This window comes from Zonotrichia albicollis, chromosome W (assembly GCF_047830755.1).
Source record: "Zonotrichia albicollis isolate bZonAlb1 chromosome W, bZonAlb1.hap1, whole genome shotgun sequence".
In the NCBI taxonomy this organism is placed as follows: Eukaryota; Metazoa; Chordata; class Aves; order Passeriformes; family Passerellidae; genus Zonotrichia; species Zonotrichia albicollis.
Window position 1 is genome coordinate 2,259,134 of NC_133859.1, and position 27,964 is coordinate 2,287,097.

The 27,964-nt window shown below is 43.3% G+C and overlaps 1 protein-coding gene across 1 annotated transcript in view; it reads left to right on the plus strand.

Annotated features, from left to right (window-relative positions):
• Positions 1-21,555, plus strand: part of LOC141726803 (uncharacterized) — a 64,804-nt gene extending 43,249 nt beyond the window's left edge. Inside the window, exons 2-3 of the mRNA XM_074531871.1 lie at positions 19,937-20,751; positions 20,821-21,555. Coding sequence (XP_074387972.1) covers positions 19,937-20,751; positions 20,821-21,517 — 1,512 coding nt within the window. The 3' untranslated portion in view covers positions 21,518-21,555. The remainder of the gene's footprint in view (positions 1-19,936; positions 20,752-20,820) is intronic.
• Positions 21,556-27,964: the final 6,409 nt, after the last annotated feature.

Below are 27,964 nucleotides of genomic sequence, written 5' to 3' on the forward strand. Positions count from 1 at the left end.
TTGTTTTGTATATAATTATAACTAGAGTCTTAGAATTAGAGAGTACCTCTATTCAAAGCGATGCTGAATGGCCTTGGTCCCAGGCTTTTAATCAGTATACTGGATCCATGAGAGAACTTTCTGAGATAACAGTTTGAAACCTATCCACTGTAGTAATTCATGAAGATCAAGTATATGAAGAACAGGAGTGGCAAGAACGAGAACTGTGGAAACGTGATGAGTTGCTAATGCAAACCAGCATCTCAAAAATCCAACCAGCCTGCTCCTCTTACCTAAGAACATCCTTTGAGAGCTAGACAACGTAGTTACAAAAATAGGTATATCTCAAGAGCAGTATAAGAAAATATCTAACTGAGATATTAAAGAAAAGATTGAGAGTTTTAAATAGAATTGATTCAGAAATACTGATGAATAAGCTGGCCACTGCAGCAGGTAACCTAGCAAAATTGAAGCAGCCTTTACAGTCATCTCTATTGGCATTAAGAACTAGCCAGGGGCAGATTTCAAAAGTACTGCCGAAGTGAGAAAAGGCCAGGGACCAAGACCACAAGTTAATAGTAGAAGCACTTAGTACAGTTCAAGATAATGTGTCTTTAGCTTTCAGTTGTTACAAGCACAGTTATAGATGCAAGCAACAGCAGCTCTGATCATATGGGAAAGGGGTGAAGGTAATTTTCCAGCTGAAATTCTGAAAGTTGTCTAGAATAATGCAATTGATTTTGAAAAGAAGTTTCAATCCTAGTGGACTATGGTGAATTTCACCTATGATCCTGCTTCTAATGTGGCCACTGCCTTTGTGCTTACCATACGTAATGCCACTGTTTATGTTATCCATCCCATCATTGCACTAAGATTAAATAATGAAAAAAGAGTGCTTTACCCTTCAGAACATAGTGTGGGCATGAAAAGTGAATGAAAAGAGAAAAACAGTAAACTTAGAATCCTGCATTACTAGAGAACAGATGGGATTCATTTGTGAAAGCAATACTATTAATGCCCAAGATGTGTGCCTAGACACTGAACAGAGTATTTGTCACTTTGAAATTCATCCAGTCACTGACCAGAAAACTGTGCTCGTATATACTAGTAAAAGTTGTGTGTGCCTGAGAACTGCTTGTGCTGCTGTAAAAATCGATAGCAATGATGTTATTTTGTCTAGCAGAAATAATTCTAATTTTTGTATTTGCAATTTTGTTAAAATTATCGGGTGTGATTTTTCGTACTTTGCCCCAGTGACATCCCACCAGTTGATTAAAATCTGTTACACAATGTATCACAGACTATCACCTACTTCTATTAAGATGGACCTTACATTAGTAAAACAATTATTAAGCACCAAGACCTACTGAAGATCTTGAAGAACAAACCCAAGAAAGCAGAGAGAAAACCCTAATTACTGTCCAACACGATACAAAAGAAATAACCAGAATTCTGCAAAGAATAAAACAAAATGCAGATCATCACTGGTAAGATGTGATCTTCTAGTAGTCACCAACTGCAAATGGAATCTTTAATAAGGTGTGTCATCCTATTGTAGTTTTGTTAATATTAGTAAGAATAAGTTTAAGATTATCCATTATATTGCTAATTTAGAATTAGAGAATACTATAGGGAGTAGCTGTGTTAACCTCCTTATCAAACATACTGTCCTGGGGTGACGTTATGATGCTTGTATATCCCCATTCATCTGTTCTGTGCCTTTAAGACCGGCACTGAAGAGTGGAAGTTTTGTTTGGGTTTCTCTTATCAGGACACAGAGACAAGCGGTACATAAGGCTGTTTTTTTACTTCCAGCTTCGGCTTGCTGCTTTTGCTTGCTCTCTTTTTCTGCTCTTGCTTCTGCTCTGCTTTCTGCCTCTGCTTATTAGCTAATTCTAGCTAAAGAGTCCACATTGCTTCCTGGACTGTTTCTCCTCTCCTGTTCCTGTGACCATCTCGAACCTGCTCCGGACTGGGACCCGGGAACACCAAGGGTTCGGCTGCAGCGGCTGGCCCAGCGCCGGAGGGACTGAGAACAGAGGAACCACCCCCGAAAGAGACTTTCTGATTTTGCCATCTTTCTCAGAGCGGTGTCATCGGGTATTGTTCATTTTGTGTGCTGGGGGGTGCGGGGCCAGTCAAATAAACAGGTTCTTTCCACCTCTCTCCGAGGAATTTTTTCCCGAACCGGTTGGGGGGAGGGGCCGTGTGGGTTTTGCTTTCTGGAGGGGCCCTCCTTTGCAGATTCTTTAACAAATTTGCCCTAAACCAGCACACATACATAGAAAAGCACTAAAGTACACTTATTGTCATAAGAATTTGCATGAAGAATTTACTTCTTCCTTTTAGGAAAGGGGGAATGAGGCAGAGTAAAAATTTTCTAAGTTAGAAATCCATTTTCATTTAGGTGGAATCTACATCTTTAAGAATGTAGCTTGCTGTGTAGGCTGACTGCAAAAGCCTAAGCTCAGAGAAACTGCTTCAGTGAAGGACAGAGATAAGGAGGGGGGAGACAGAGAGAGACAGAGTGACTGCTGTGAGAGCAGGTCAACCAGACCTAGGAATTCTTTCTAATAAAGAAAAACTACCGGCAAATGTCACGTGAAATTCGTAAAAATGAATATGTATGATCCTATTGTGAAATTGTATGCATATGTATTTGAGAGGAGGATAAAAAAGGACCTGAATTTCCCAGAGGTATGCATGTCATTTTAGGAGAACGATTCCCACATGCGTCCAGTGCTGTAATAAACATACTGTCTTTGCAACTTTTACAAAAGTTGTGAAGTTTTGTTTATCTCTGCAAAACATTGCTTTTAAGAGTTAATCCTTTGTTAGCAAGCCATGCTTTCAAGAAGAAAGCATCTGAATGTCCATAATTCTTTGCTTTTATTGTCCTTTATTGTCCTAACTCTGGTTGTCCAAATTCTTATTGCTCTAAATTATATTACTATTTTTATAACCATTTTAATTACAATTAAACTTTTTTAAATTTTAAAACAAGTGATTGATATTTTTCTCACCTTGAACACTTCCCAATGATGGGGCATCCACAGCTTCTCTGGGCAACCTGTTCTAGTGCCTCACCACCCTCACAGTAAAGAATTTCTTCCTAATAGCTAATCTAAAGTGCCCTCTTACAGTCATAAAAAAGGGTTTTTTTACTTTTTAGACAGTTAATGAATTAGAAGAAACCATGAACTGGACCAAGACTGTCCGGTTTTCGGCTGTTTGGATGGCCTGGAAAGGCCCAGGGTGGCCTTGGGGCAGCCCGTGTTTCAAAGGACGAGAAGAGGCTTCAGTTCTTTTCTCGGTCTTGGTGTTTATTAATTGTTTATCTAAAAGATTTTCTCTCGGCCCGACAGAGGTCTGCTCAGCAGCCAGCCATGAGCACAATCCCCTCCCCTCCGGGCGGTCACCTATCTTTATACACAAAGTTACATATACAATATTTATCATTTTTCCCCAATACCTTTCACCCTTATTGACCAGTGCACTTTTAGTAATGACCAATCCCAAAGTGCCACCATCACCACAGAAGATGGAGGAGAAGAAGAAGAAGGACAGGACACGCCCAAATTCCTCCATCTTACTTCTCTAAACCCCCCTGTACAGAAATCCTAAACCCTGTGTTTCACTCTCTAATTAACTAATCCCTTCACCATTCACTCCGGTGAAATCCTCCTATCCTCATACAGGTGTCGTCTCCTGTGTAGGATCAAAGTCCAGCCACCAGACACTTCTGGCAACATTCCAGGACTCCCGAGCCCCCCAAGGGTGGTCTCGGTGACTCGGCACCTCAGTCCTGAGGTGCTGAGATCCCACACAAGACCTCCACATGTGCATTAAGAATCTTTTAATATAAGCATGACTGACCAATCACCTCTTTCTGTATCATTCTTTCTTTGCTACCTTTTTGTATAAAAGACTGTGCTTGTTTCCTAGAGGGCATGCCAGTTGTGTTAGATGCCTGGCACCCTATTTTGCAGAATGGTAATAAAATCAAATGTCTCAACTCAGTGTATTTGTTGTCTCTTGCACACTGGGTAAAAGCGAGACAGGGGGTTGGAAATTTAACTCGGGGTAGAAATCAATTTTGGATTTAGCTGGAGTCTGCTTGTTTAGTCTGTTAACTTGTGTGCTCACAAAAAAGCCTGCAGAAAGAATAAAGGAGTTTCAAGGCTACTTAGAAAGGAATGCAAGCATCCAAGCTGAAGAGAGATAAGAAGAGGCCCCCCCCACCTCCCCACTCCTCCGCCATCCTTGGTGCTGAAGCAGACTGAAAAACTGAATCTGGGTTACAAACACCACATTAAAACTACGTGACTGAAGAACTGCTCATAGCAGGCTCATAAAATTTATAAGACAGTCTAATACATATGCATATGTCTTTTATGCATATGCAACAGATTAGGGGATAAAATAGACTTGGGAATTTTCGGGGGTGCGCATGTCCTTGGGGAGCATGCGTCCAGTGCTGAAATAAATCACACCGGCTTTACAACTTTTACAAGTTGTGGAGCTTTTTCTGCAAATCAAAAAGAACCTTGTTTTAGGGACAACAGTGGGTTAACTTTGGCTGGACTCTGGACTCCAGGTGCCCACCTGTTGTGGTACATTTCCTCGCCCTGCCCCCCCCCCCCATCATCTTTCCCAGGGCTCTCTGTGATCTGAGAAATGCACCTGGGCTGAGCTCTTCTTGAGCTTATCAGAAACACTGTCTGCTCCCAGGAACTGCTGATATCCTGTTTTCTTTATGAACAGCCTTGGAAACTCTTTTTCTTGCCTGAATGGCATAACATCCCTGTTCTCACACTTTCAAAGAAAGTGCTGACCCAAACTGTGGCCAGGATGAAACTTTGCTATGACTAAAGCTCACTCTTTTGCGACCCTATAAACAGCAGTCCAAAATGACGCTCTTTTAGCTCTTCTGGTCTGCAGGGGGCTGCAACCAGCAACCTCCTTCTGAGTGGGATGCCTCTCAGAGCCAGCAAACTCTCAAGTTTGCTGTACTCAGAGGAACATGAAATGACAACAAATCCTGAGCTGATACTCTCACTCCTCAAGGCCCAACCCTTCACCTGTTGGGGAGATACAAAGGCATACAGAGTATTTTACTTACCTTAAAGGGAAATTTTTCACGGGTACCTTGCTTGCACTAAGTCTTTATCTCTGTGCACATATGCTATAGCAAATTTGGGAGAAATCCTGCTTTCTTAGATGTTTAATTACCTAGGATATCTAAGTAAGTTAGGCCTGTGTCCTGGGGTGACTGAATGCTCCAGTATCCCCATCATCGTATTTTTCCTGCTCAGAAATGGGTCCTGTAGCTGTAAGCTAGGCCCAGAGAGACAGAGAGACTGAAGGCGGGGGGGGGGGGGGGGTACAAATAAGGTCATGTTCTGAGTTTGCATTCATGATTGGACTTTTGCCCTCAGATACCCCTATACCTGCCTGTGTTTGCCATGCCCACGGGTCTTTGGATCTTGCCTGATGTACTTAAGTACTTTGCAGTTTCCACATTTATTATTTTTGTAATTAAAGTTTTTATTTTCTGGGCAGAACCATTGTTCCCATCCCTCATTTCACCAGCTCCCTCTGGCCAAGCGAAATAAAGGGGGCACAACAAGCTCCAGACTGATAAGCTGAGGTCAGAAGTTGTTTATTTTAAACTGTTTGGCTATTGTTTGGTCTGGGAACACCAGGACTATTACAGGATGTAAAGCAGGGCGTGCACACCTGGCAGCATGAAAAATGTCTACATAATATTGGCTTTTGCATTTATGTATTAGCCTATGGACGTTGTTAGTGATTATAAGTATTTAAAAATAGTATCAATTATAACTCTTTTTAGCTGCTTGTTAATACAATATAATATTGTATTTGCGGGGTGCCCCATGGCAGGAAGGAATGATGAATCTGAATCCATGTTCTTAGAAGGCTAATTTATTATTTTATGATATTATATTATAGTATATTATATTATAGCATACTAAACTAAACTATACTAAAGAATACAGAAAGGATACTTACAGAAGGCTAAAAAGATAATAATGAAAACTCCTGACTCTTTTCAGAGTCCCAACACAGCTTGGCAGTGATTGGCCAATAAGTCAAAACAATTCACATGAAACCAATGAAACAATCACCAGATGGATAAACAATCTCCAAACACATTCCACATGTGAGCACAACACAGGAGAAGCAAATGAGATAAGAATTTGTTTCCCTTTTTCTCTGAGGCTTCTCAGCTTCCCAGGAGAAAATCCTGGGTAAAGAGATTTTTCAGAAAATATGACGGCGACGATATAATCTATCAGCTTGAGTATGCACTGTGTTGCACATAGAAATAGTAGTGTAATTAGTATAATATCTATGTGTCACTTATGGAAATAATAGTGTGATGAATGTACTGTGTTATAGACCTTAGCAAAACATGAGATATAAAAAAAAATGAAAAGGGTTTTGTGTACCTAAAAACAGTGTAAGGTCATCCACTGACCAACCTATCCAAGTGATAAGATAACCATGACACAAACCAGAGCACCGGAGGACAGTTCAAGAATACCATGTTAAATTTAAGGAGGATATACTAAATCCTTATCAGAGGATGTGAAACAGCAGGATGGAGACACAAGAAGAAATGAAATATATTGACCTGACACACAGGATGTCATGAAGATAAGCTGGAGTGTGAAGTCAAACAAAGGAGTTCCCAAAGCATCAGAGAGTTTGCAAGAACATTTGAATAATGCATGAAACACATGAATATGCATGTATCTCAGCATGTAACAGTATAAAGGTAACATATTGTCTGTGTACACTTGTGTGTTCTTTGGTTGTTGGCCAGGAGCACACCAGTGCACGAAATATTGTCCTTTTTTATATTATTACTATAATATAAATATAAATATAAATATAAATATAAATATAATTGTAATTAAATACCAATATTGTCAGATGGGACGTGCCTGGGCTCGTCTGGCTCTTGCTGCTTGACCAGAGGCGGCAGCTGAGGTGGTTTCACCTCAGAGACACCTTTGGCTGGCTGGATGCTGCAGCTGGACGCTTGGGTAGAAGTCCAGGCAAGCAGGAGCTCAGGTTTACCTCTGGCGGAAAGGCTTTAGGCGAGGTGAAAGAAAGGAGTCGGTTTCTGCCAGAGAATTTCGATCCAGAGCTTTATTCCAGGCACGCAGGCCTCTGAATCCAGCAGTAGCTCCAACAGAACCACGAAACGTGTGGTTGCAGTGTCTTTTAACCCCAGGGAGAGGGGCAGGGCAGGGGTAGGGATCCCACCAACCAGGTAGGGGGGGGGAAGTCTCAGGGGACAAATGACACCTGGATGGCCCAATGTCCCCAGGGCTCAGAGGCATCTTTTGAACTTTGCCAATCACACGATGCCCTTGCTGGAATGCCAAGATTGATGGACAGCTCTCAGCAAGGGGGCAAGGGAGGGGAAAGGAGAGGGTATTGGCACATCTGGGGAAAGAACCGGGATGACTGAAACAGGCTATTATATCACACTGCAACATATATATATATATATACTTTTTTTTTTTTTAAATCTTTAAGTGGTGAATTCTGTTCTTCACAATTTGGAGGTTAAACCCATATATACCTCAAGCCTCTGTGGCTCCAGGGGTCCTGGTCAGGAGGTGCCCCGCTTAAAATTACAACAGCCTGCCCAAGCTTTTCCTGCTGCTACAAGAGAGCGCAGGTTAACTCTAGGTTGGTAGGATAAAAAGGACAAAAAGAGAAAAGGGAGCAAAAACTCCCTAAGAAACCGTGGCAACTAATAAACCAGTGCACGAATGTTAAAAACGCCATTCACTTGAGTAAAAAAATTAGAAGTTTAATAGTAATAAAATAGTAATAAAAATAGTAATACAAATTAGGGCAATAAGAATTTGGACAAAGTCAGGACAATAAAAGACAATAAAAAGCAAAGAATTATGGACATCCGGGCTCTTTTGCTCTGCCACATAAACATGCTTTGCTAACAAAGGATTAACCCTTAAAAGCAATACCCTATTGTATATTCATATATGCACGATTCAAACATTGCTTTCAAACTAGGAATTTTTCTGTTTATTGTCAACTTCCCCCCCTCATCTTTTAAATCAGTGTTTTGGCTCCTCGAAGTCTGGGAGAAGTCTGGTTCTTCCCGATAAGGAGGCAATATTACTTTTGGGATTTTGGTGTCGTCTTGCTGTTATCTCTATGTGAAGAATTTCTTGATTATCTTATCTATTCCCTGAGCTAGTTACAAAAAGTATCTTACATCACACAGTTTCTATTTTATTATTATGTTATAGCCTAATGTCCTGGTTTAGGGCAAATTTGGGAGAAAACTTCCAAAAGGGGCCTCCCCAGAAAGCCACCTCACACGGCCCCTCCCTCCAACTGGTTCAGAAAAATTTCCTCAGAGATAAGTGGAAAAAACCTGTTTATTTATCAGGCAAAACACTCCCTAGCACAAAAAATGAACAATACCAGATGACAAAACTCTTTCGCCTCTCTGAAGAAATGACAAATTCAGAAAGTCTCTCCTGTGGGTGGTCGCTCTGTTATCAGTCCCTCCAGGGCTGGGAAAGGCCGCTGCCCAGAGTAGGCCCCGATGGCCACAAAGTGCAAGCCCTTGGTGTTTTCCTGGGTCCCAGTCCAGAGCAGGTTCAAACGTTTGCAAAAAAAAAAAAAAAAGGAAAGAAAAACAGTCCAGGGAAAACTTGCACTCCCTCAGCTAGCTAAACTAACTAAAAAACAACGGAGTGCTGTGTTCTGCCCCGTCCATGCCCAGACAATAACAGTGGAGCTCTGTGTTCCAGCAGACTGTGGGGGAGAGTGCCGCTGATAACAAAACTCCATGCTTCTTCTTCTTCTCCCCAGCTTTGCTTTCAGAGCAGGTCTTGAAGGCATAGAATATAATATCCAGCATAAACAGAACAGACAACTGGGGATTCAAGCATCATAACATCACCCTAGAGCACCTAAAACCTATATTTACCTCACTACTTAAAAATATTAATACAGCATTACTTAAAAAATATTAATACAGCATAACTTTCCAACATAACACATATAGTATTCAGTTTAATGTTTGTGAAGAGCCGATCATATAATATGCATTTTTCACAATCCTGCCTCTTTCTTTTTATATATCATTTGGCTTGAGCAATATTTCCTTGTTTTCTAGCCTTCATTATTCACTCATTTTATTCACAAATCAATTTTGCATCTTTGAAAGGGTCTTCTATATTATTTTGTTTCTTTAACACCATAATCCTTTGCACCATTCTAGATGTAGTCAACTTTTGCACCATGGGCATTGTCACTACTTGCATGCCTTGAACTACACTGGTGATGAGCTGAATGAAACAGGGGATAAAACAAGGAAGAAATATTAGACCAACTATAGCACATAAAAGGAAGAAGCCTAACTTCTTCCACCATTCTATTCCCAAAACATTATCCCACCAGCTAGTATTTAGCATTGATTCCCACCTTTGAACAGGCACATGGGCAATTTTTCTGGTATCATTGACTATATGCAGGACAGCATCTCCATTGTCATCTATTTTTAAACAACAATCTGATGTACTGACTTTCCCACAGACACCCCTATTGCAGTGACCTTAGACGGTCACTGTGGTGAGAGAAGGACGAGAATCCCTTTTCTTGATCAGAAGGCTTGATTTATTAATATAAGATATATAATACATTATAACTATACTAAAAAGAATAAAGAGAGAGCTTGCAGAGGCTGCTAAGCTAAGAATAGAATAGAAGGAATGAATAACAAAGTTCTGTGTTGAAGGAATCTCCCCTGAGCTGCTCCTGTGATTGGCCCTCTTTCCATGTGTACCATTAAGGGCCAATCACAGGAACCCCTGCCACATTTCACAACAGCTGATAACAATTTGTTTACATTCTTTTTCTGGGGCTCTGCTTCCCAGAAGAGGGACAAATCCCAAAGAAAGGATTTCTATGAAGAAATGTCTGCGACATCTCACCTTTCTAAATTGTATAAATTAAAAGAAAAATGCTGATGTGAAATGAACAGGAGATTTCTTCAACTGTAAAATATACAATACTAATAAATCACGAAAGCAATCCTAGAATCTAAGAAAATGCAAAAAAAAACCAATGCAAAGAAAATTCAAGTCATTTCAAACAACTTGAACAACTTTTAGAATGTCCTGTTCTGGCCCTTCAATGCTTCAGAGCTGCTGCCTACTGTTTTCAATCTTTTTTATTTAATTTTAAATTTTTTTTTTTTGATTGAAAAAGAAAAGAGCAGCAGCCGAGCAGAGCAGTGCCAGAGCAGGAAAGGCCCTGGCCCATTATGGACCAGGAACCCCAAAACTGGCCCGCAAAGGGGGACCAGGACCAGTAGGAGAAACCTCAGCCCCCAGAAACACCAAGAGGCCAAATGCTGGCCCTGGCCCAAAAACCTCCTGAGCCCAACGGCTCAGGCCAAACCCCAAGCTCTGCATTCCCCCAGGCCTGCACTCTGCAGCCAGCATAATGGCAGCACGGGTGGTGACATGCTTCCTTTCCCCAAAACCACTGAGGCATGCCAGCAGCAGGGAAATAGAAACCTTGTCCAGCAATCCCATCTGGGGTCTGGAGATGTTTGTTCCCCACAGCAAACCAGCTATGGTCTCCTCCATCTGTGCCCTCTCCCTCTGCACTGCAAACGCAGCAGGTTTTTCTCTCATCTGCCCCATGGTTTCATCCCCAGCCCCTCCGGGCTGGGGACCAGTGGCAGAGCTCTCGGGATGCACCTGCCCCCCGCCACTAGGGCGCAAGAGAGGCGGCAGAGATGACAGCCTCCAGGAGACCATCCCCGAAAAACCACCCCCGAACCCGCCGAGAATGCTGATCTTAAAAGCAGGGAGACGGGCTGCCCTCCCAGTCAGCTGGCGAGCACTCCCCGCTCCACGGAAGGAGATACCAGCCGCCGGTTCCAGGTCAGTCTCTGACGCCGACACAGAGGACAGTGTCTCTGAAAGCGGCAGAACTGCTGGGGCGGCCAGTGGAAGCAGCGGGGGCGGAACCGGAACTGGGGAGGGAATCCCGCTGGATGTAGGAATGGCCGCGGGTTGTTCCGAGGGTCCCGCAGGTCCGGCGCCGTCTCCAGCACCATCCTGAAGAGGGACCGTCTCGGCTTGAGGCGGCGGGGGGGCCGAAGGGGCCGGAGAGATCTCCTCTGCCGAGCCGGAAACTGGAGACGCGTCGTCGTCGCTTAGCAACTCAGCAGCCACAGGAAGTGCTGCTCCAGCATTCTCGGACGCAGGCGCTGGCAGGGGCGGGGAGGCCTGTGAAGCCGTGGGCGGGACCGCCTGGAGAGGCGGCGACTGGATCGCCTGGATTGACGGAGCTGGCAGGGGCGGGGCGGGCTCAGAGACCGGTGCCGCCCCCATCTCTGGGCGGGGCGGAGTCGGAGAGGCCGGCTGTGCCAGCACTGTCCACTCCCATCCCCCCGGAGAGAGAGAAGCGGGGGGAAGGAGAAGTTTGCTTCTGCGCAGGCTCAGAAGAAAGAGTAAAAAAAACTTCTTCGCGCGGCGAAGTTTCAGCCCCCCCCGCCGCGACGCAGGGGGGTCTGGGAAGCCCCCACTCATCCCCCGCCGCGTCTTCTCCCACCGGGGACGGTGGAAACGGAGCCTGCCCATAGCAGTTAGAAATCGATTGAAAAACAGCCGCTCTCCGTTTCAGAACTGGGAAGAGCAGTCTAAATATTACATGTATAGGAGGCAGACGACGTTCGCGGGTGTAGACGGCGTAAACGATGGAATCCAAGCACTCCCACACGAAAACGTCAAAAGCATATAATACATCAGTAAAGAACCCAAAAAGCTTTGCCCATCGAAAGAACTTATAGAGATCTGTTTTTTCCAAAAAAAGTCCGTCTTCTCTACACCATTCTTGCCAGAGGGCAATAAGTTTCTTCTCTGAAGAAGAAAAACGAACCACGTCCTCCGAGGGGTGTGTCCCCCATATAAACAGCCATACTTTTCTCACGGCCGAACCCTCAGGGATAGAAAAACAAACAGCACCTTTGGAAAGAGTCCAGCTCGCTCTGGCCAGCTCTGCGGGTATGCTGCTCAGGTCTACCATGTTTCCTGAAGGTTTTCCAGAGGAAGGTTCACTTGTGGTCAGCCTTGGCTGTGAACTCTGTCCAAATCAGGATCTTCAGTTCAGCTCCTGGCTTGATCCACTTCTATGGTCACTTCAAAGCAACCATCACAAGCTACACATACAGGATTTTACCCAGTGCAGCAATTTTGCTCCTCTGGTCTTATCAAATTAATTTTTGCTCTGACACGAGGGGTCACCAGATATTGCAGTGACCTTAGACGGTCACTGTGGTGAGAGAAGGACGAGAATCTTGTTTCTTGATCAGAAGGCTTGATTTATTTATATAAGATATATAATACATTATAACTATACTAAAAAGAATAAAGAGAGAGCTTGCAGAGGCTGCTAAGCTAAGAATAGAATAGAAGGAATGAATAACAATGTTCTGTGTCCAGGGAATCTGTCCCTGAGCTGCTCCTGTGATTGGCCCTTAATGGTACACATGGAAAGAGGGCCAATCACAGGAACCCCTGCCACATTTCACAACAGCCGATAACAATTTGTTTACATTCTTTTTCTGGGGCTCTGCTTCCCAGAAGAGGGACAAATCCCAAAGAAAGGATTTCTATGAAGAAATGTCTGCGACACACCCCCTTCTTCAGCTAATAAATAGTCTAAAGCCAACTTATTCTGATACACGGCCGCTCTTGTTTGGGTTTGTTGCCTTGATATTAATTCCATTGCCTGACCAGTTGTTTGTTATTATCTCTACATCAGCTTGGAGTCTTATAATATGATTTAGCATATAAATTGGGGTCCGATATCCCCAACTCGCATCTTGTGCCCAGGTGGTTAGCCCATATGTTTGCAATATGCGTTCACGGGGCCATTCCTCATCTCCCCATTTTTGGAATCCTGCAATCAAATCTCTTTTATTTCTCTTTAGGTCCTCATAAACTGGTATCCCTAATTGATCTCCATCAGGTCCAGGTAAAAGAAAAAATCCTGGCTGTATGATTCCCAGAGTACAGCTCCCTTTCCACCGAGAGGGGAGTTTTGGGTGTGCTCTTTTTCTACATATCCAAAATAAGTTATCTGGAGCTTTCCAATAATAATTTTTTTGTTGATCTATACTCTCACAAAATTTGGAGATTTCTGGGATGTGAAAGTAAGTATTCTTGCATGTATCATTACATTGAAAAAGTCTAATTTTATTATTATACTTAAAATTTCCTTTTTTGTTTTTTCCTGGGTCCAGTACATGGTTGGTTCCTCTGCGATCCACCATATAGAAGTCCCATTACAAACCTTATATCTTTTACAGGCTGCTTTTGCTACTACATGAAGAAACTTTTTCCCCAGTGCTCCAGAGACATTCTTCCCCTATCACTATTGAACTTAAAATCCACCCTTCTGGTCAGTTTTCTCCACTTATACTTGTTTGGTTCCACTTAAGGAGCTCAATTGGGCCTAAGCTGCTGCCTTTCCATGGCCATTCTTCTGACATCAAAGCCCCTCTGCAAACCCAAACCCAACAGCTGGTTATGTTAAGTTCCCTACTTATTCTTTCCCTCAATTCCACAAACAGATTTTTACCCATTCTTAAGATATCTACTTCTCTTTCTAATTGCTGTTCAAGTTTCATATACAAATTGTCAAGTGAAATTGGCACAGGTTTAGGTGGTTGTGCTGGCTTAGCCTTCTTGTGTATCAATTGCTCTTTTTCCAAATCTTGTGCTTTATTCCCAATAGCGTGTGTGAAACAAATCCATCTTTCCCCTTTTGGGCATTGACTTCCCATCCTGTTGCTGCTTGTTCCTAAGTTCTTCGCAATCCAGTATTTTTTTCCCATTGTGTGTGCAATTGCTTAATTTGGATGGGTTATCACAGTGACTGTTGACACAAATGAGAGTAATAAAAAAGAATCCTCGGTTTCTTTCCATATACAGCTTTCGATAACACCTGTGGCATGACTTTGTTGGTATCCCAAAAGGGAAAAGACAACAAATGAGTGACAGAAAAAGGAATAACAGAGGTCCAGTATGGCTTATATGCCCACCTCCCATGCCTGTGGGGTTGCAACCCACAGCAGGTGTATATGATCTTCTCGGTGGAAAATACAGAGGCCAATCTGGTCTTGCCCTCTATTTCCTCGTCACTTTCTCTTAGCTAATTTCCAAGCAAATAGTTTTTGACACTCCTTAACTGTGGTTTCCCACTGTTCCTCAGGTATCTCCCATCCAACAGGCACCAATAATTCCCATCCACAAAACAATGGTATTATTTCAGTTGTTTTGAGTTCTACCTGGATAGAGGATAGATTTGGCACTCGACACTTCCTACAACGAGGGCGTTGATTTTGTGAAATGCAATACCAATTTTTCCCACAATTTAAACATTTACATTTAACCCAGCTAGCATGCCTGGTATTTGGGTGAATCAAACTGGATATTTGATATGGCACTGATGGAAGTTTTAACTCTTCCTCTTTGTATAAATCACAGGCTAAGGCCAGAATACAAGAGCTCTCTGTCTGAAACATTTCTGATCCTCCTGTTTGGAGTGGAAGTATTCCTCCCCAAGGAGGGTATCAGAGGCGTCTCAGAACTTGTCTAGGAGATACTTGAAACCATTGACATAAGCTCGGTCTTATTTCCCAGTTAGGTGTGATTCTTTGTACATTTCTTAGATCATTTGGGTCTTCCCAGTTCATTACCACCCAGTCCCCATTTAAGAGTCAATTTGGTATCAGCCAGTTTAAATGTTATCATCCACTCCTTAGGTTCTTCTACTGGTCCTTTGATTCTGCTGGCATGGATCCACCCTCGTTCACTGGTCTGGATCGCAGCCTCGGTCATCAGCAATACCTGAAAAAGACCTTCCCATTGTGGAGTTAAAGATTGTTCTTTCCAGGTTTTTACTAGCACCCACTCCCCTGGATGAATATTATGGATTTTAAAGTCTAAAGGTGTGGTTTGAGGGATTATCCCTTTTAATCACTAGTTTTCAAGAGTTTTTCCAATGGTGTTTTCATATCCTTTAACACTCATTTCCCCTACTTCATAGGTAGCATTTTCATGTTGGGTGGTCAGAAAAGGTAACCCAAACATCATCTCATAAGGTGACACTCCCACATCTGACCAGGGTTATGTTCGGATCCTCAGTAAGGCTAAAGGGAGGCATTGTACCCATGACATTCGGGTGTCAAGTATTAATTAGTCAAAGTTCTTTTTAAAGTCTGGTTCATCCTCTCTACCTGGTCCGAACTCTGTGGATGCCATGGCATGTGTAACTCCCATTTTATCTCCAAGGCTTATTTGTTGTAACCCTTTTGACGTAAAATGCGTTCCTCTGTCCGAGTCTATCCTATTAACCATTCCATAGCAGGGAATAATCTGTTCCAAAAGGGTTTTGCATGCCACATTGGCTGTGGCCTTGACAGTGGGAACTGCTTCCACCCAATGATTTAGATGGTCTGTCATTACTAATAAATACTTGCATCTTTGTACTTGAGGAAGTTCAGTAAAATCTACTTGGATACTTTGAAATGGTCAAAGAGCTAACTCACGACCTCCTAATGTTGTTTTTCACATCAACTTTTCATTTATCTTTTGGCAAGTTATATATCTTTCAGTTACTTGCTTTGCGAATCCAAAAATCCCAATACACCCATAGTTGCTTAAAAATGATTACACAAAGCCTGGGTACCCCAGTGGGTTTCTGATGCATGTCTTCTAATATACCCTAGTATGTGGTTTATTAAGTAAATGTCTTCCATCAGGAAGTTTCCATTTCCTAGGTTCATCTTGCTCTCCTCCTATCTTGTTTAATTCTTTTTTCTTGGCTTCACTAAACTTTGGAATTTCCAATTTTTCCTTATTTGGGGTTAAAATTAACATAACCCTTTCTGCCCCTTTTTCTGCTGCATCTTTAGCTTCTTGATCTGCCAAATTATTTCCTCTTATTTCTGGGGTCATTCCTTTTTGGTGTCCCTTAATATGTACTACAGCTATCTCTTCAGGTAATTTTAATGCCTCTAAAACCTCTAAAATGAGTCCCTCATGTACTAATTACTTTCCTCTTGAATTAAGTAATCCCTTTTCTTCCCAAATTTTTCCAAAGGTATGTACTACTCCAAAGGCATACCTTGAATCAGTATATATAGTCCCTTTCTTGTGTGCTAAATATTCCAGTGCTCCTTTTAGAGCAAATAATTCACAAGTGTGAGCTGACCAGTTGGAAGGTAATTTGCCTTTTCCAATAGTTTGCATGTTTTTTCCATCAACTACTGCATACCCTGACATTCTTTTTACTTGTAGACATCTGGAGGAACCATCCACATAGATGGTTTCCTCTTCTGAAAGGGCTTGTTTGTCAAGATCTTCCTGAACTTTAGTTTGGTATTGGATAATTTCTAAACAATTATATATTAGGTTTATATTAGGTTACTTATTGGTTCTCCATATAAGAATTGAGCTGGATTTAAACTTCTGCTTCCTTCTAGTGTCAGGTCATAACTGTTTATCAGGATTGCTTCATATTTTAACATACTAGAGTCTGTCAAACATATTTCAACCTTCTGGTTAAAAACATTTTGAACTGCATGGAGGTGTACACACAATTGGTTACTTCCTGGTTTAAAAAAGCCAAGCCCTAGCCCTAGCCCTAGACCTAGCCCTAGCCCTAACCCTAACCATAACGCTAACCCTAACCATAACCCTAACCCTAACCCTAGGCAGGTAAATCAGCCTAGGGCTAGGGATGGTCCCAAGGAAAAAGCGGTGGAGGCAGGAATGTTGTGGAACTTTTGCACTCCCCTTGGGATGCCTATCGCAGCTGCAGTGTGCTTTGAGCTCAGGGCTTCCTGGTTTAAGAAAGCCTAGGGATAGGAAAAACCCTAACCCTAACCCTAGGCAGATAAATCAGCCTAGGGTTAGGGATGGTCCCAAGGAAAAAGCGCTGGAGGCAGCCATGTTGTGGCACTTTTGCGCTCCCCTTGGGATGCCTTTCGCAGCAGGAGTGTGCCTGGAGTTTAGGGCTTCCTGGTTTAAAAAACCCTAACCCTAGCCCTAAACGGAGGCAGGTAAATCAGCCTAGGTTTAGGGATGGTCCCATAGAAAAAGTGGTGGAGGCAGCTGAAATAAACAGGGCCAGGAGACTTCTCCTCCTTTTTAATGCCTTTATTAAAAGTGATCAGCTCAGGATTGGGCGGCTCGGCAGGGCTGCAGTCCCCGTCGCGTCTCCCAGGGTGACTCAGAGGAGGAGGATATGCGCAGCTCTGTCCACCAGGGGCAGAGCCGGGGGATCCGGTCCTCGTGGGAGCCTTTAGGGCGTGATGTCCCCGTCAGATGTTACTTTGGCGGTGCGGTCCCCCTCAGTCTCGGCGCTGGGGACGACTACCAAAGTCAGGGCGAGAGGGACTCCGCATCTCTGCAGGCTCAGCAATCGACTCCTCATGTCCAGACATCACTTTAGTCTCTCAATTCTTATTTGGCTCGTTGTTTTTGGGGTTTTCTCGTTGCATTTCGAGTCGTGGTCCCACAAAGCATTCTGGACTTTGGAGTCACTTTGCATAACCCCCCCCACCCTCTCAGGTGTCTTCCCTATGCTGTAAGAGAGCACAGCCTCCGGGAAGGGCCATCCACCGCACCCAGCCAGGCCTTTTACTAATACAAAAGAGGAGATAAGCCTCAACGACCCGGTATTACAATAACAAAGCACTAAGAACCCTGGCAGAGACAGATCTGGCTGCGTCCCTGTATCACTTTCTCACAAAAAAAAATATTAACCGAATTTTTGTTCATAACAGCAGCCATGTTTGGGCACTTTAGCTTTCTCCTTGGGATGACTTTCACAGCTGCAGTGTTCCTGGAGCTCAGGGCTTCCTGGTTTAAAAGGCCCTGACCCTAGGCGTAACCCTATCCCTGACACTAGGCAGGTATATCAGCCTGAGGTTAGGCATGGTCCTGTGGAAGTCCATCCTGAAATCCTTCAGTTTTTGCCTCACAATTGTCATGAAAGGACCACCGAAGGGTTAAAAACTGTTGAGCCAGTTGGGAAAGAAAGTCTCATGCGTATTTAGTGCGTTTACAGATGGTGTCTGCAGAACATGCCATGCTGTATCGAAGGGGCATGCTGCCCTGTTCTGAACAATGGAACTGGACTTTCTTCCAAACTTCAGGCCTGGCTGGACTGAGCTCTGGGGTGGCTTCCCCCCCCGCTCCAAGAGAAGACCCCTCTTGCCTGTCTTCAACCACCGTGACGGACCAACAGAGATGCGAATCCCCTCATCAAAGAACCAAGAACCCCTCTGGCACCCTATTGGCACCCCCACGGCACCCCCCTGGCAACCTCCTTCCAGAGACTGGGACTGTACCCCCTGCCAACTCAGGGAAGGGGGAGAACCTGCCCAGAGCAGACGTACCTGGGAGCATTCGGCCATGAAAAAAATGGACTTTTCCCCTCCATGGAAACATAATTTCGGCCACCCTTCCCCCAACCAAGAACAGTATATCTGGGGTTCGGTTCGACCGCCTCTCTGAGAGTCTCCCCAAGACGTGTACCAGCGAGCATCGGCGGCGGGACCCCGAAGGCATCACGTCTTGGTAGCTATACCCCATTCCCTAACCTTCTTTCCTTCCTTTTTCTTTATCCTATCCTCCTCTTACCCGGATCCTCTAACCAATGCATATTTAGCTGTAGTTATTATCAATAAATTCCATCTTGTTGATTTGCTACTGCAAACCCCTGTGCCTTTGTTGGTTATTTTTGCACCCAAAAATCATTCGTCACCCGTTCATGTCGGGCGGACCTTCACATAATTGGCGTCACGGACAAGGATTCCAGTAGCCAGTGAGATTTTGGAGGTTTTGTGTAGTCTGTAACCTCTTGCAGACTGCATACACCAAAGCCAAATCTCACGTTCGATTGAGCACACAGGCTCCGGAATTGACACAAAAGGTTTTTCGGTGCAAAACAGGGGAAACTGTTGCTGTCACTTTTGTTACTGATCTTACTGGCACGGACACTGACACTGATACTTCTCCTGATCCTGATATTGATGCTGTTACTGATATTGATACTGTTGTTGTTGTTGTATTTGAGTTGAATCTGAACCTGTTGTTGTTGTATTTGAGTTGAATTTGAACCTGTTACTGTTGTATTTGAGCTGAATTTGAACCTGTTACTGTTTTTTACTGCTGTATTTTTTATTTTTGTGTACCTGGACTGTCTAAAAGGGAAGGGGCAGACTTGAAGTAATTAAGCAGTGCCTTTTAGACAGATATTGTCCCTTCACCTACACAGGGAGCGAGGGGCGGCCCAGCGAAGGCTGAGTGGCATTTTCCCTGTTCTAGGTTTCTGGTCCCCTCACAAAGAAAACACTTGTGTGAGTGTGTGAGTGTATCTAGACTGTCTGGAAAGGAAGGGACAATCTGAAGCAATTAAAACAGTGCCTTCCAGAAAGATTTGGTTTCTTCAGCTATCTAGGGAGACGGAGTAGAACAAAAAGTCTGTATAACTTGAGTTAGCAAATTAGCTCCCTGGTATAGTCCTAGTCCCTTCACACAAAATGAGTGAAAATCTTGATCCTAAAGCAAAAGCTGATTTTTACACTTTGCTTGCTAAACACAATGCCAAACCGTCATCTGGCGGAGAAAATTGGGCAGAGAACAATTGGTTTAACTTGGAAAATATCATTGATAGAATATGTTCTCTGCAACATGAATCAAAATTCAAAATGGGTAAAAATAAAAGCATTCTTTGCTCAGTTCTTGGAGCATGTCTTACTGCAGCCATAGAAAACCGCTGTAAACGGAGAACTGAGGAAATGGTAATTATAGATTCCCTTCAAAATTTGGTTGGAATTTTGCAAAAACAGTTAAATGAGGACAGAAATGAAATTTACAAGCTGCAAGCTGCCCTTAGGGAAGAACACACCAAAACCATACACAAAATCAACTCCTCTACAGAGGAGGAAGGAAAGGTAACACCTTCCATTAAAAAGATTTATCCTTACAAAGAAATTGAGGCAGCAAAACAAAACTATTCTTACAAAGAATCTGAAACGGTTAAAAATTGTGGGGAAAATTGTTGTCCTCATTTGAGACCTTTTATTAAAACTGAATATAATTACATTAATGATGAAGACATGGATCCCCACATAACAATCAAACAAACACCATTCAGCGCTACTGAATTAGCTAAACTAAAAAAGGAATTCGGTCGCCTCCCCCACGAATCAGAAACGGAGTATGTGTTCCGTGTGTCCCTCACTGGCGGAGACCAGATTAAGTTAACTGAACAAGAAGCCAGTGGATACTGGGGATGTGGTGTTTTCCTAACAACAGGAGATAAGCGTGACTCCTGGTCTCTAACACAACATGCAGCCTATTGGGCCGGGGGAATAAATCCCCTGGAAAGGGGTGATCCCTTAGCAATTGCCACTACCCCTGACCAAATCCTAGAAAGTGTACAAAAAGCTGCATGTTTGCAAATGATTCATGAGAAAAAATTAATTCCTGGTTTTGAATCCCCAATGCAATTGCCTGTGAAGCCTGAAATTATGACCCCTTTAATTAGTGGGCTTCCAGAAACATTGAAATCAACAGCAATCACTATTCAAAAAACAGTTATGGCTCTAAGCCAAATAGATAGAATAGAAAGATTTCTTAACAACTCCACTGATCAGTCTGAGTCCACTGACACTGCACCTTCACCCTATACACCAACACAGACACTCACAACACCATCTGACACATCTAGCAGCAGCCGCAAAATTTGGATATGGAGTGAGGTAGCAGTTGATTTAATAAACTATTGTAGACAGTATGGGCCTGTAAAAACCCTGGAAGAAAAATCAGAAAAAACAAAAGGTATCCGGTTTATGGGAACCCCTAACACTGAAAACACAGAACCAGGAAAACAGATTTCCAACAGACAACGCTGGAGGATGCTGGGAATAAAGAAAGGGGTTCCCCGGGACATAATGGATGGTCTACCACTTGAAAAATTGCAGAAAATAATAACTAACTGGAATTTTAGAAAAACAAATACCCAGCCCAGTGCCCCGATCCCCCTCCCTCACCAGAAACTAACAAATACTCCTACCAATACACAGTTCAGTACACACAATACATCACAGTCTTTCACACAGAACACAGGCAATGAGCCAAAGTTAACCCTTCCCCAGTTTCTCCCTCGTAACCTGGGCAGTGAGGCTGCGTCTCAGCCCCTCCCACAGAACACAGCCAGTGACCCAAAATTAACTCTTTCTCAGTTTCTTTCACAGAACTTGGACAGTGAAACCCTGGCTGCGTGTCTCCTGAAAAGCACCAGCAGTAAGCCAGAAGTAACTCTTTTGCAACTTCTTTCACAGAGCCTAAGCAACATAACTGCCCACCCGCCCGTACCCCAAAACAAAAACAGTGAATCTTCACCAACAGAGCTTTCGGGAAACTAGTATCTCCACCGCTTACAGGTGAGTGAAGGGGTGGAGGTTGGGTTTACTTACGAATGCTCACAAAAAATAAATCAGGAGACATGTTAATTACAGCAATTACGGGCCCCAAAAAAGTTCTAGTAACCTACATTGTTGATACAGGAGCCCAGATTTCTGCACTAACACACAGAGATGCCCAGAAGCGTGGAGTTGTTCCAACAAAAAGGCAATGCTGCGTTCTTAATGCTTTAGGAACCATAGAACCCATGAATATTGCTTTAGTCAAAATAACACTCCCTGGAGAAGAAAATCAATTGGTTGTCAAAATGGTAATTGGGGACATACCGAATAATCTGCTAGGGATAGATGTCCTCTCAGGAAGGCAGTGGGAAGACACCGAGGGTTTCTTGTGGTCTTTTGGCACTCCGCCACTTAACATTAGGCTGCTTCAGACCGCACCCGCACTGCCTTACAGTAAAACAATCAATGTGAAACAGTATCCCTTGCCTTCTGGAGCTAGAGAAGGCATCAAACCAGTTATTCAGGAATTGCGTGATCAAGGAATAATTATTAACACACACTCCCCATACAATTCACCCGTGTGGCCAGTCCGAAAGCCTAACGGGAAGTGGAGGCTTACAGTTGATTACCGTAGGCTGAATGCCAACACTGACCCTCTAACTGCAGCAGTGCCAAATTTAGCTGAACTAATAACATCAATACAAGAAAAAGCTCATACAATCATGGCAACCATAGATGTCAAAGACATGTTCTTCATGATACCTATACAGCCAGAGGACATGGATCGCTTTGCATTCACATGGGAGGGACAACAGTATACATTCACCAGACTCCCTCAGGAATACAAACACTCTCCAACACTAGCACACCATGCTCTAGCTAAAGAATTAGAAAAAATACCTAAACCTGACACTGTAGCTGTGTACCAATACATTGATGACATTTTGGTAGGAGGAGAGGAAATTAAGGAGGTGGGGGATCTCCAGCAGAATATAATCTCTCATCTGGAAAGCCTTGATTTAAAGATTCCCTCAGAGAAAATTCAAAAGCCTTCTCAGGAAGTAAAATTCCTGGGAATTTGGTGGAGATCTGGCAGCACATGCATCCCACCTGACACTTTAACTTCTCTAGAGCAGATGAAAATGCCTGAAAACAAAAAAGACCTCCAGCAAGCCTTAGGACTGTTGGTATTCTGGAGGAAACACATCTCAGATTTCTCAATCATTGCTAGGCCCCTTTACAATTTACTGAGAAAAGGAATCAAATGGGATTGGACTCCTTCTCAGGAGGAAGCACTCCAATTACTGATTTTTGAAGCCACTGCACATCAGGCATTGGGGCCCATTCACCCTAAAGACCCTTTCCAAGTAGAATGGGGATTTGCCTCCTCAGGACTATCAATACACATCTGGCAGCGAGGTCCTGAGGGTCCAACAAGGCCTGTCACCTTCTTTTCCCATGGTTTTAAAGATGCTGAAAAAAGATACACTACCTGGGAAAAAGGATTGTTTGTGGTTAGCTTAGCTCTCATTGAAGTAGAGAAGATCACACGGCAACAAGCTATCATCTTGAGAGGTCCCTTCAAGGTAATTAAAGCTGTCACGAACGAGACCCCTCCACCTGACGGCATAGCCCAAAAGTCATCAGTCAGGAAATGGTATGCTCAAATAGAGTATTACTGCAATAGCTTTTCTGTCACAGAAGGTGCTGCAAAATTCCTGGCAATACAAGACACTGAGAGCCTAGATAGTAGCCAAGACAAACCTGCTTCTGTAATAAAAGTAGCACCACCATTCTCACCTGAAATAGCAGCAAACTGTTGGTTTACTGATGCTTCCTCAAAGCGGGAAGGAAAAATTTGGAAATATAAGGCAGCTGCCTTACATATTTCATCTGGTGAAAAGATTATCACAGAAGGGGAGGGCAGCGCGCAGGTAGGAGAACTCATAGCCCTCTGGAGTGTTTTCCAGCGTGAGGCACAAAACACTTCTCCTGTTTACATCTATACTGATTCATATGTGGTATACAAAGGCTGCACTGAGTGGCTCCCTTTCTGGCAACAGAATGACTGGGAAGTTAACAGAATCCCAGTGTGGCAGAAAGATAAATGGAAAGAAATCCTAGAAATCGCCAGTAAAGGAAACTTTCTGGTTGGCTGGGTAGCTTCTCATCAAACTGATGGGAATCAAGCAGGTGAATGGAACAACAGAGTTGATGAACTAGCAAGGCTTAGCCCCCTGAAAAAAGAAACTATTTCAGAGAATTGGAATCAACTGTTAGAATGGTTACATGTAAAAAGGCAGCACACAGGTGCCAAAGATCTGTATCAGGAAGCACACGCCCGCGGCTGGCCAGTCACCAGGGAAATGTGTAAAACATGCATATCGGCCTGCGAACAGTGCCACAAGCGACTGGAAAGGCATCCTTTAGAGGATGACCCTCTGCATTTGAGGAAAGGTAAAGGCTTGTGGGAAGCGTGGCAGGTAGATTATATTGGTCCTTTTAAGAAGTCAGGAGGTAAACATTTTGTGTTGGTAGGAGTAGAAATTGTATCTGGATTGGTACAAGCTGATGCTTTTAAAAGAACTACAGGTGATAATACTGTTAAAGCAATGCAAGGATGGTTTGGAATTTTCCTAAAACCACAGGAAGTTGGATCTGATAATGTTTCTCACTTTACTGTCAAAAGTGTGCAGGATTGGGCAGAAGGTGAAAAGATTAAATGGATTTCTCACACCTCTTACCATAGATGGGAGGTAAATGAGTGTTCCAAAATCACTGCTTTTTGCCCAACAACTCCAAGCATAATTCCTTCACTACAGAGACCAGATGATTTCAAGAATCCAGCACATTACCCTGGACAACCTGTTTTTGGTGGACTCTCTGATGCTGTAGGGGAAGTACCACTGCTGTTCTAAACCTCTCTGACAATTCCATTATTCTAACCTTTCCTGCCTCTTCATGGCAGAGTCTGTTGTGTTTACTTTTTCAGAAGAACTCCGAGGGACATGAAGACCTGATAAACCATGATAACACTAGTGATGGACAACAGAAATAATGTTTTCCCTTCCTTTATGGTAACACCAGGAGATGATATTATACATAACATGTAAATTAATTGAACTTGAATATATTGGCTGTCAAAATTGGAGATTTGACCAAATTACAGCAACCACTGCAGTCGTTCTTATTGGCTTTTGTGAACACACCAGTGGCTGCTATCAAACATATTACCAAACTGAGAGAAGATAAATGTAAATGATCACAAATTGATAATTGATGCACTTTGTGCTACACAAAAAATTGTTTCTTTGGCTCTCAGCTGTATCCAGACACAATTGTGGATGCAGTCAGTTTTTGCTTCAATTATAAGAGAAGGTTAAGAAGGCACTTTTCCCACTGAAATTTGGAAAATAATTTGGGACAGTGCCACTGACTTTGAAAGAGAATTCCAATCCTGGTGGAACCTAGTGAAATTTGACCTATGACCCCATTTTAAATACAGACACAGTTTCTGTATTAACCATACGCAATGCCTCAGTACTTTTGATTTTCCCTGTTAAAGCATTAGAACTGAATTACGATGGAGCTATTCTCTATCTTTCTGAACATAGGGAATAGGCCCGTCAAATTTATAGGAAATAGCAAACTATTAATTTGGAATCTTGTATTGCCCGAGAACAACAAGGGCTCATCTGTGAAAGCAATGCAATCGTAGCTCAGGATATCTGTTTGGACACAGAGCAAAACATCTGTCATTTTGAGATTCGTCCACATAAGGATACCCAAACAGTTCTTATATACATAGGCAATGGCTGTGCATGCTTTAGAACGACATGTGATTCTGGTTTTGTAGAAGATGTTGTGGTAGATACAAAGAATCATTCAAACTTTTGTGCTTGCAACTTTACTAAGATAGTAGGATGTGATTTCTCTTACGAAGCTCCAGTTACCTCTCACTACCTATTGCATTCCAACTACACACTGGTCCAGAACCTGATGCCCACTCCTATCGGAATGAACCTCACCCTCGTGAGACAACTGCTGCTCCATCAGGACCTGGTTGACATCCTCGAGAAAATCAAGGAGAACGGACAGAAGACTCTGGTGACTGTTCATCACAATGTGAGACAGATACACCGGGTTATGGAGAGGGTAAAGCAGGATGCTGACCCTAGGTGGTGGGATACTCTCTTTGGGTGGTCACCTACTGCCACAGGTGCCCTGAACAGTGTGTGCCATCCAATTGTTGTTCTTTGGATCCTAGTTACGCTTGGCTTTATCTTGTCAGCAGCCCTATTCATTCTGAATTAGAACATGATGAAAAAGCTTAAGAAACTATCAACTGTAGTCAATGCACACCGCTTAGCTGATGTACTCTATACAATAGATGTCCCCAAAACACTTGATACGAAACAATTATGAATCAAACATATGTGCTTTAGAATGATTTTTTTTTAAATTATAAGTATGATTTATAGAAAGTTACTTTACTTTTTAGAAAATAATTTTAAAAGACAATGATTATACTATGATTTGTTTGTTGTTTTGATTATTTATGGTTCGTTTTAATCATTTTGAAATTGTTAAACAAATGATATTGTTTAATTGATTAATATTTTTTGAAATTGTTAAAATTAATCATTTTTGAAATTGTTATAAAAAATAACTACGTGTGAAATTGTTATGATGATCAATATATTAATTATGTTTATGTTTATTGGTTCTCCTTTCCTCTCTCTCTTTCTTTTCCTTCTCTTCCCCTTTTATCCCCTCTCTCCTGTCATCCCTACTTTTCCGGGGTTATGCTACCGACGTGCAACGAGTTTCGAAGATACTCTAGAGCTCTGCTAATGAAGATTCCTCAAGACAATCGTGAGTCACGGGGCCCTGTGGAAGTCCATCCTGAAATCCTTCAGTTTTTGCCTCACAATTGTCATGAGAAAAGGACCACCGAAGGGTTAAAAACTGTTGAGCCAGTTGGGAAAGAAAGTCTCATGCGTATTTAGTGCGTTTACAGATGGTGTCTGCAGAACATGCCATGCTGTACTCGAAGGGGCATGCTGCCCTGTTCTGAACAATGGAACTGGACTTTCTTCCAAACTTCAGGCCTGGCTGGACTGAGCTCTGGGGTGGCTCCCCCCCCCGCTCCAAGAGAAGACTCCTCTTGCCTGACTTCAACCACCGTGACAGACCAACTGAAATGCGAACCCCCTCATCAAAGAACCAAGAACCCCTCTGGCACCCTATTGGCACCCCCACGGCACCCCCCTGGCAACCTCCTTCCAGAGACTGGGACTGTACCCTCTGCCAACTCAGGGAAGGGGGAGAACCTGCCCAGAGCAGACGTACCTGGGAGCATTCGGCCATGAAAAAAATGGACTTTTCCCCTCCATGGAAACATAATTTCGGCCACCCTTCCCCCAACCAAGAACAGTATATCTGGGGTTCGGTTCGACCGCCTCTCTGAGAGTCTCCCCAAGACGTGTACCAGCGAGCATCGGCGGCGGGACCCCGAAGGCATCACGTCTTGGTAGCTATACCCCATTCCCTAACCTTCTTTCCTTCCTTTTTCTTTATCCTATCCTTCTCTTCCCCGGATCCTCTAACCAATGCATATTTAGCTGTAGTTATTATCAATAAATTCCATCTTGTTGATTTGCTACTGCAAACCCCTGTGCCTTTGTTGGTTATTTTTGCACCCAAAAATCATTCGTCACCCGTTCATGTCGGGCGGACCTTCACAGGCCCTTACCACAAATGGGCGGATGGTTGCCAGCCTGCCTGCCTTCAGGCCCTTTGATGAGGATGTTGCTCTTGCTTCGCATGGATACCATAGCTCCACCAATCCTTGAAATCATGCCTGCAACAGGCTGTAGATCCCAGTGTGCTGGCCATTCGGAGTGAGCGATGATTGTCACATCAGCACTGGTGTCCAGCATCCCCAGTAGGTGGATCTTCTCTCCTCTGCAGGCAAGATCACACTTGATGGTAGGCTTGGTTGGTCCCACAACTTGTGCCCACATCGCTGTAGGGTTGAGAGGAATCTGTTCCCTGTGATTCTTTGGGAGTAGAAATGCTTGTGGGATTGGAGTTCCCTGTGAAAGGAAAAATGGTAAGTCCATGCAGTACACCTTGACAAGAATCTCTTATCCTGGGTGCACTGTTTGTACTTCTGGAACAATGAAAATTTCCTTTGGGCTGTGGAGAGTGTCACCTATAATTAAGATGTCAGAAGGACCACCTTTTGGCCAGTATTCACCTGTGGGAGCACGATAAATATTCTCATCATTAAAGTCAATGAACAGAGCAGTTACCAGTTGGCGGTGGATTCCGATCTGTATCGCCCCGTGTGTTGGATCCTCTTCTTGTGGTCTGGAACCTCCTGGGATGATGCATGGTTGGGCCTGGGTGGCCTTTGATTTGTTGTCATAGTCTGGGGCTCCA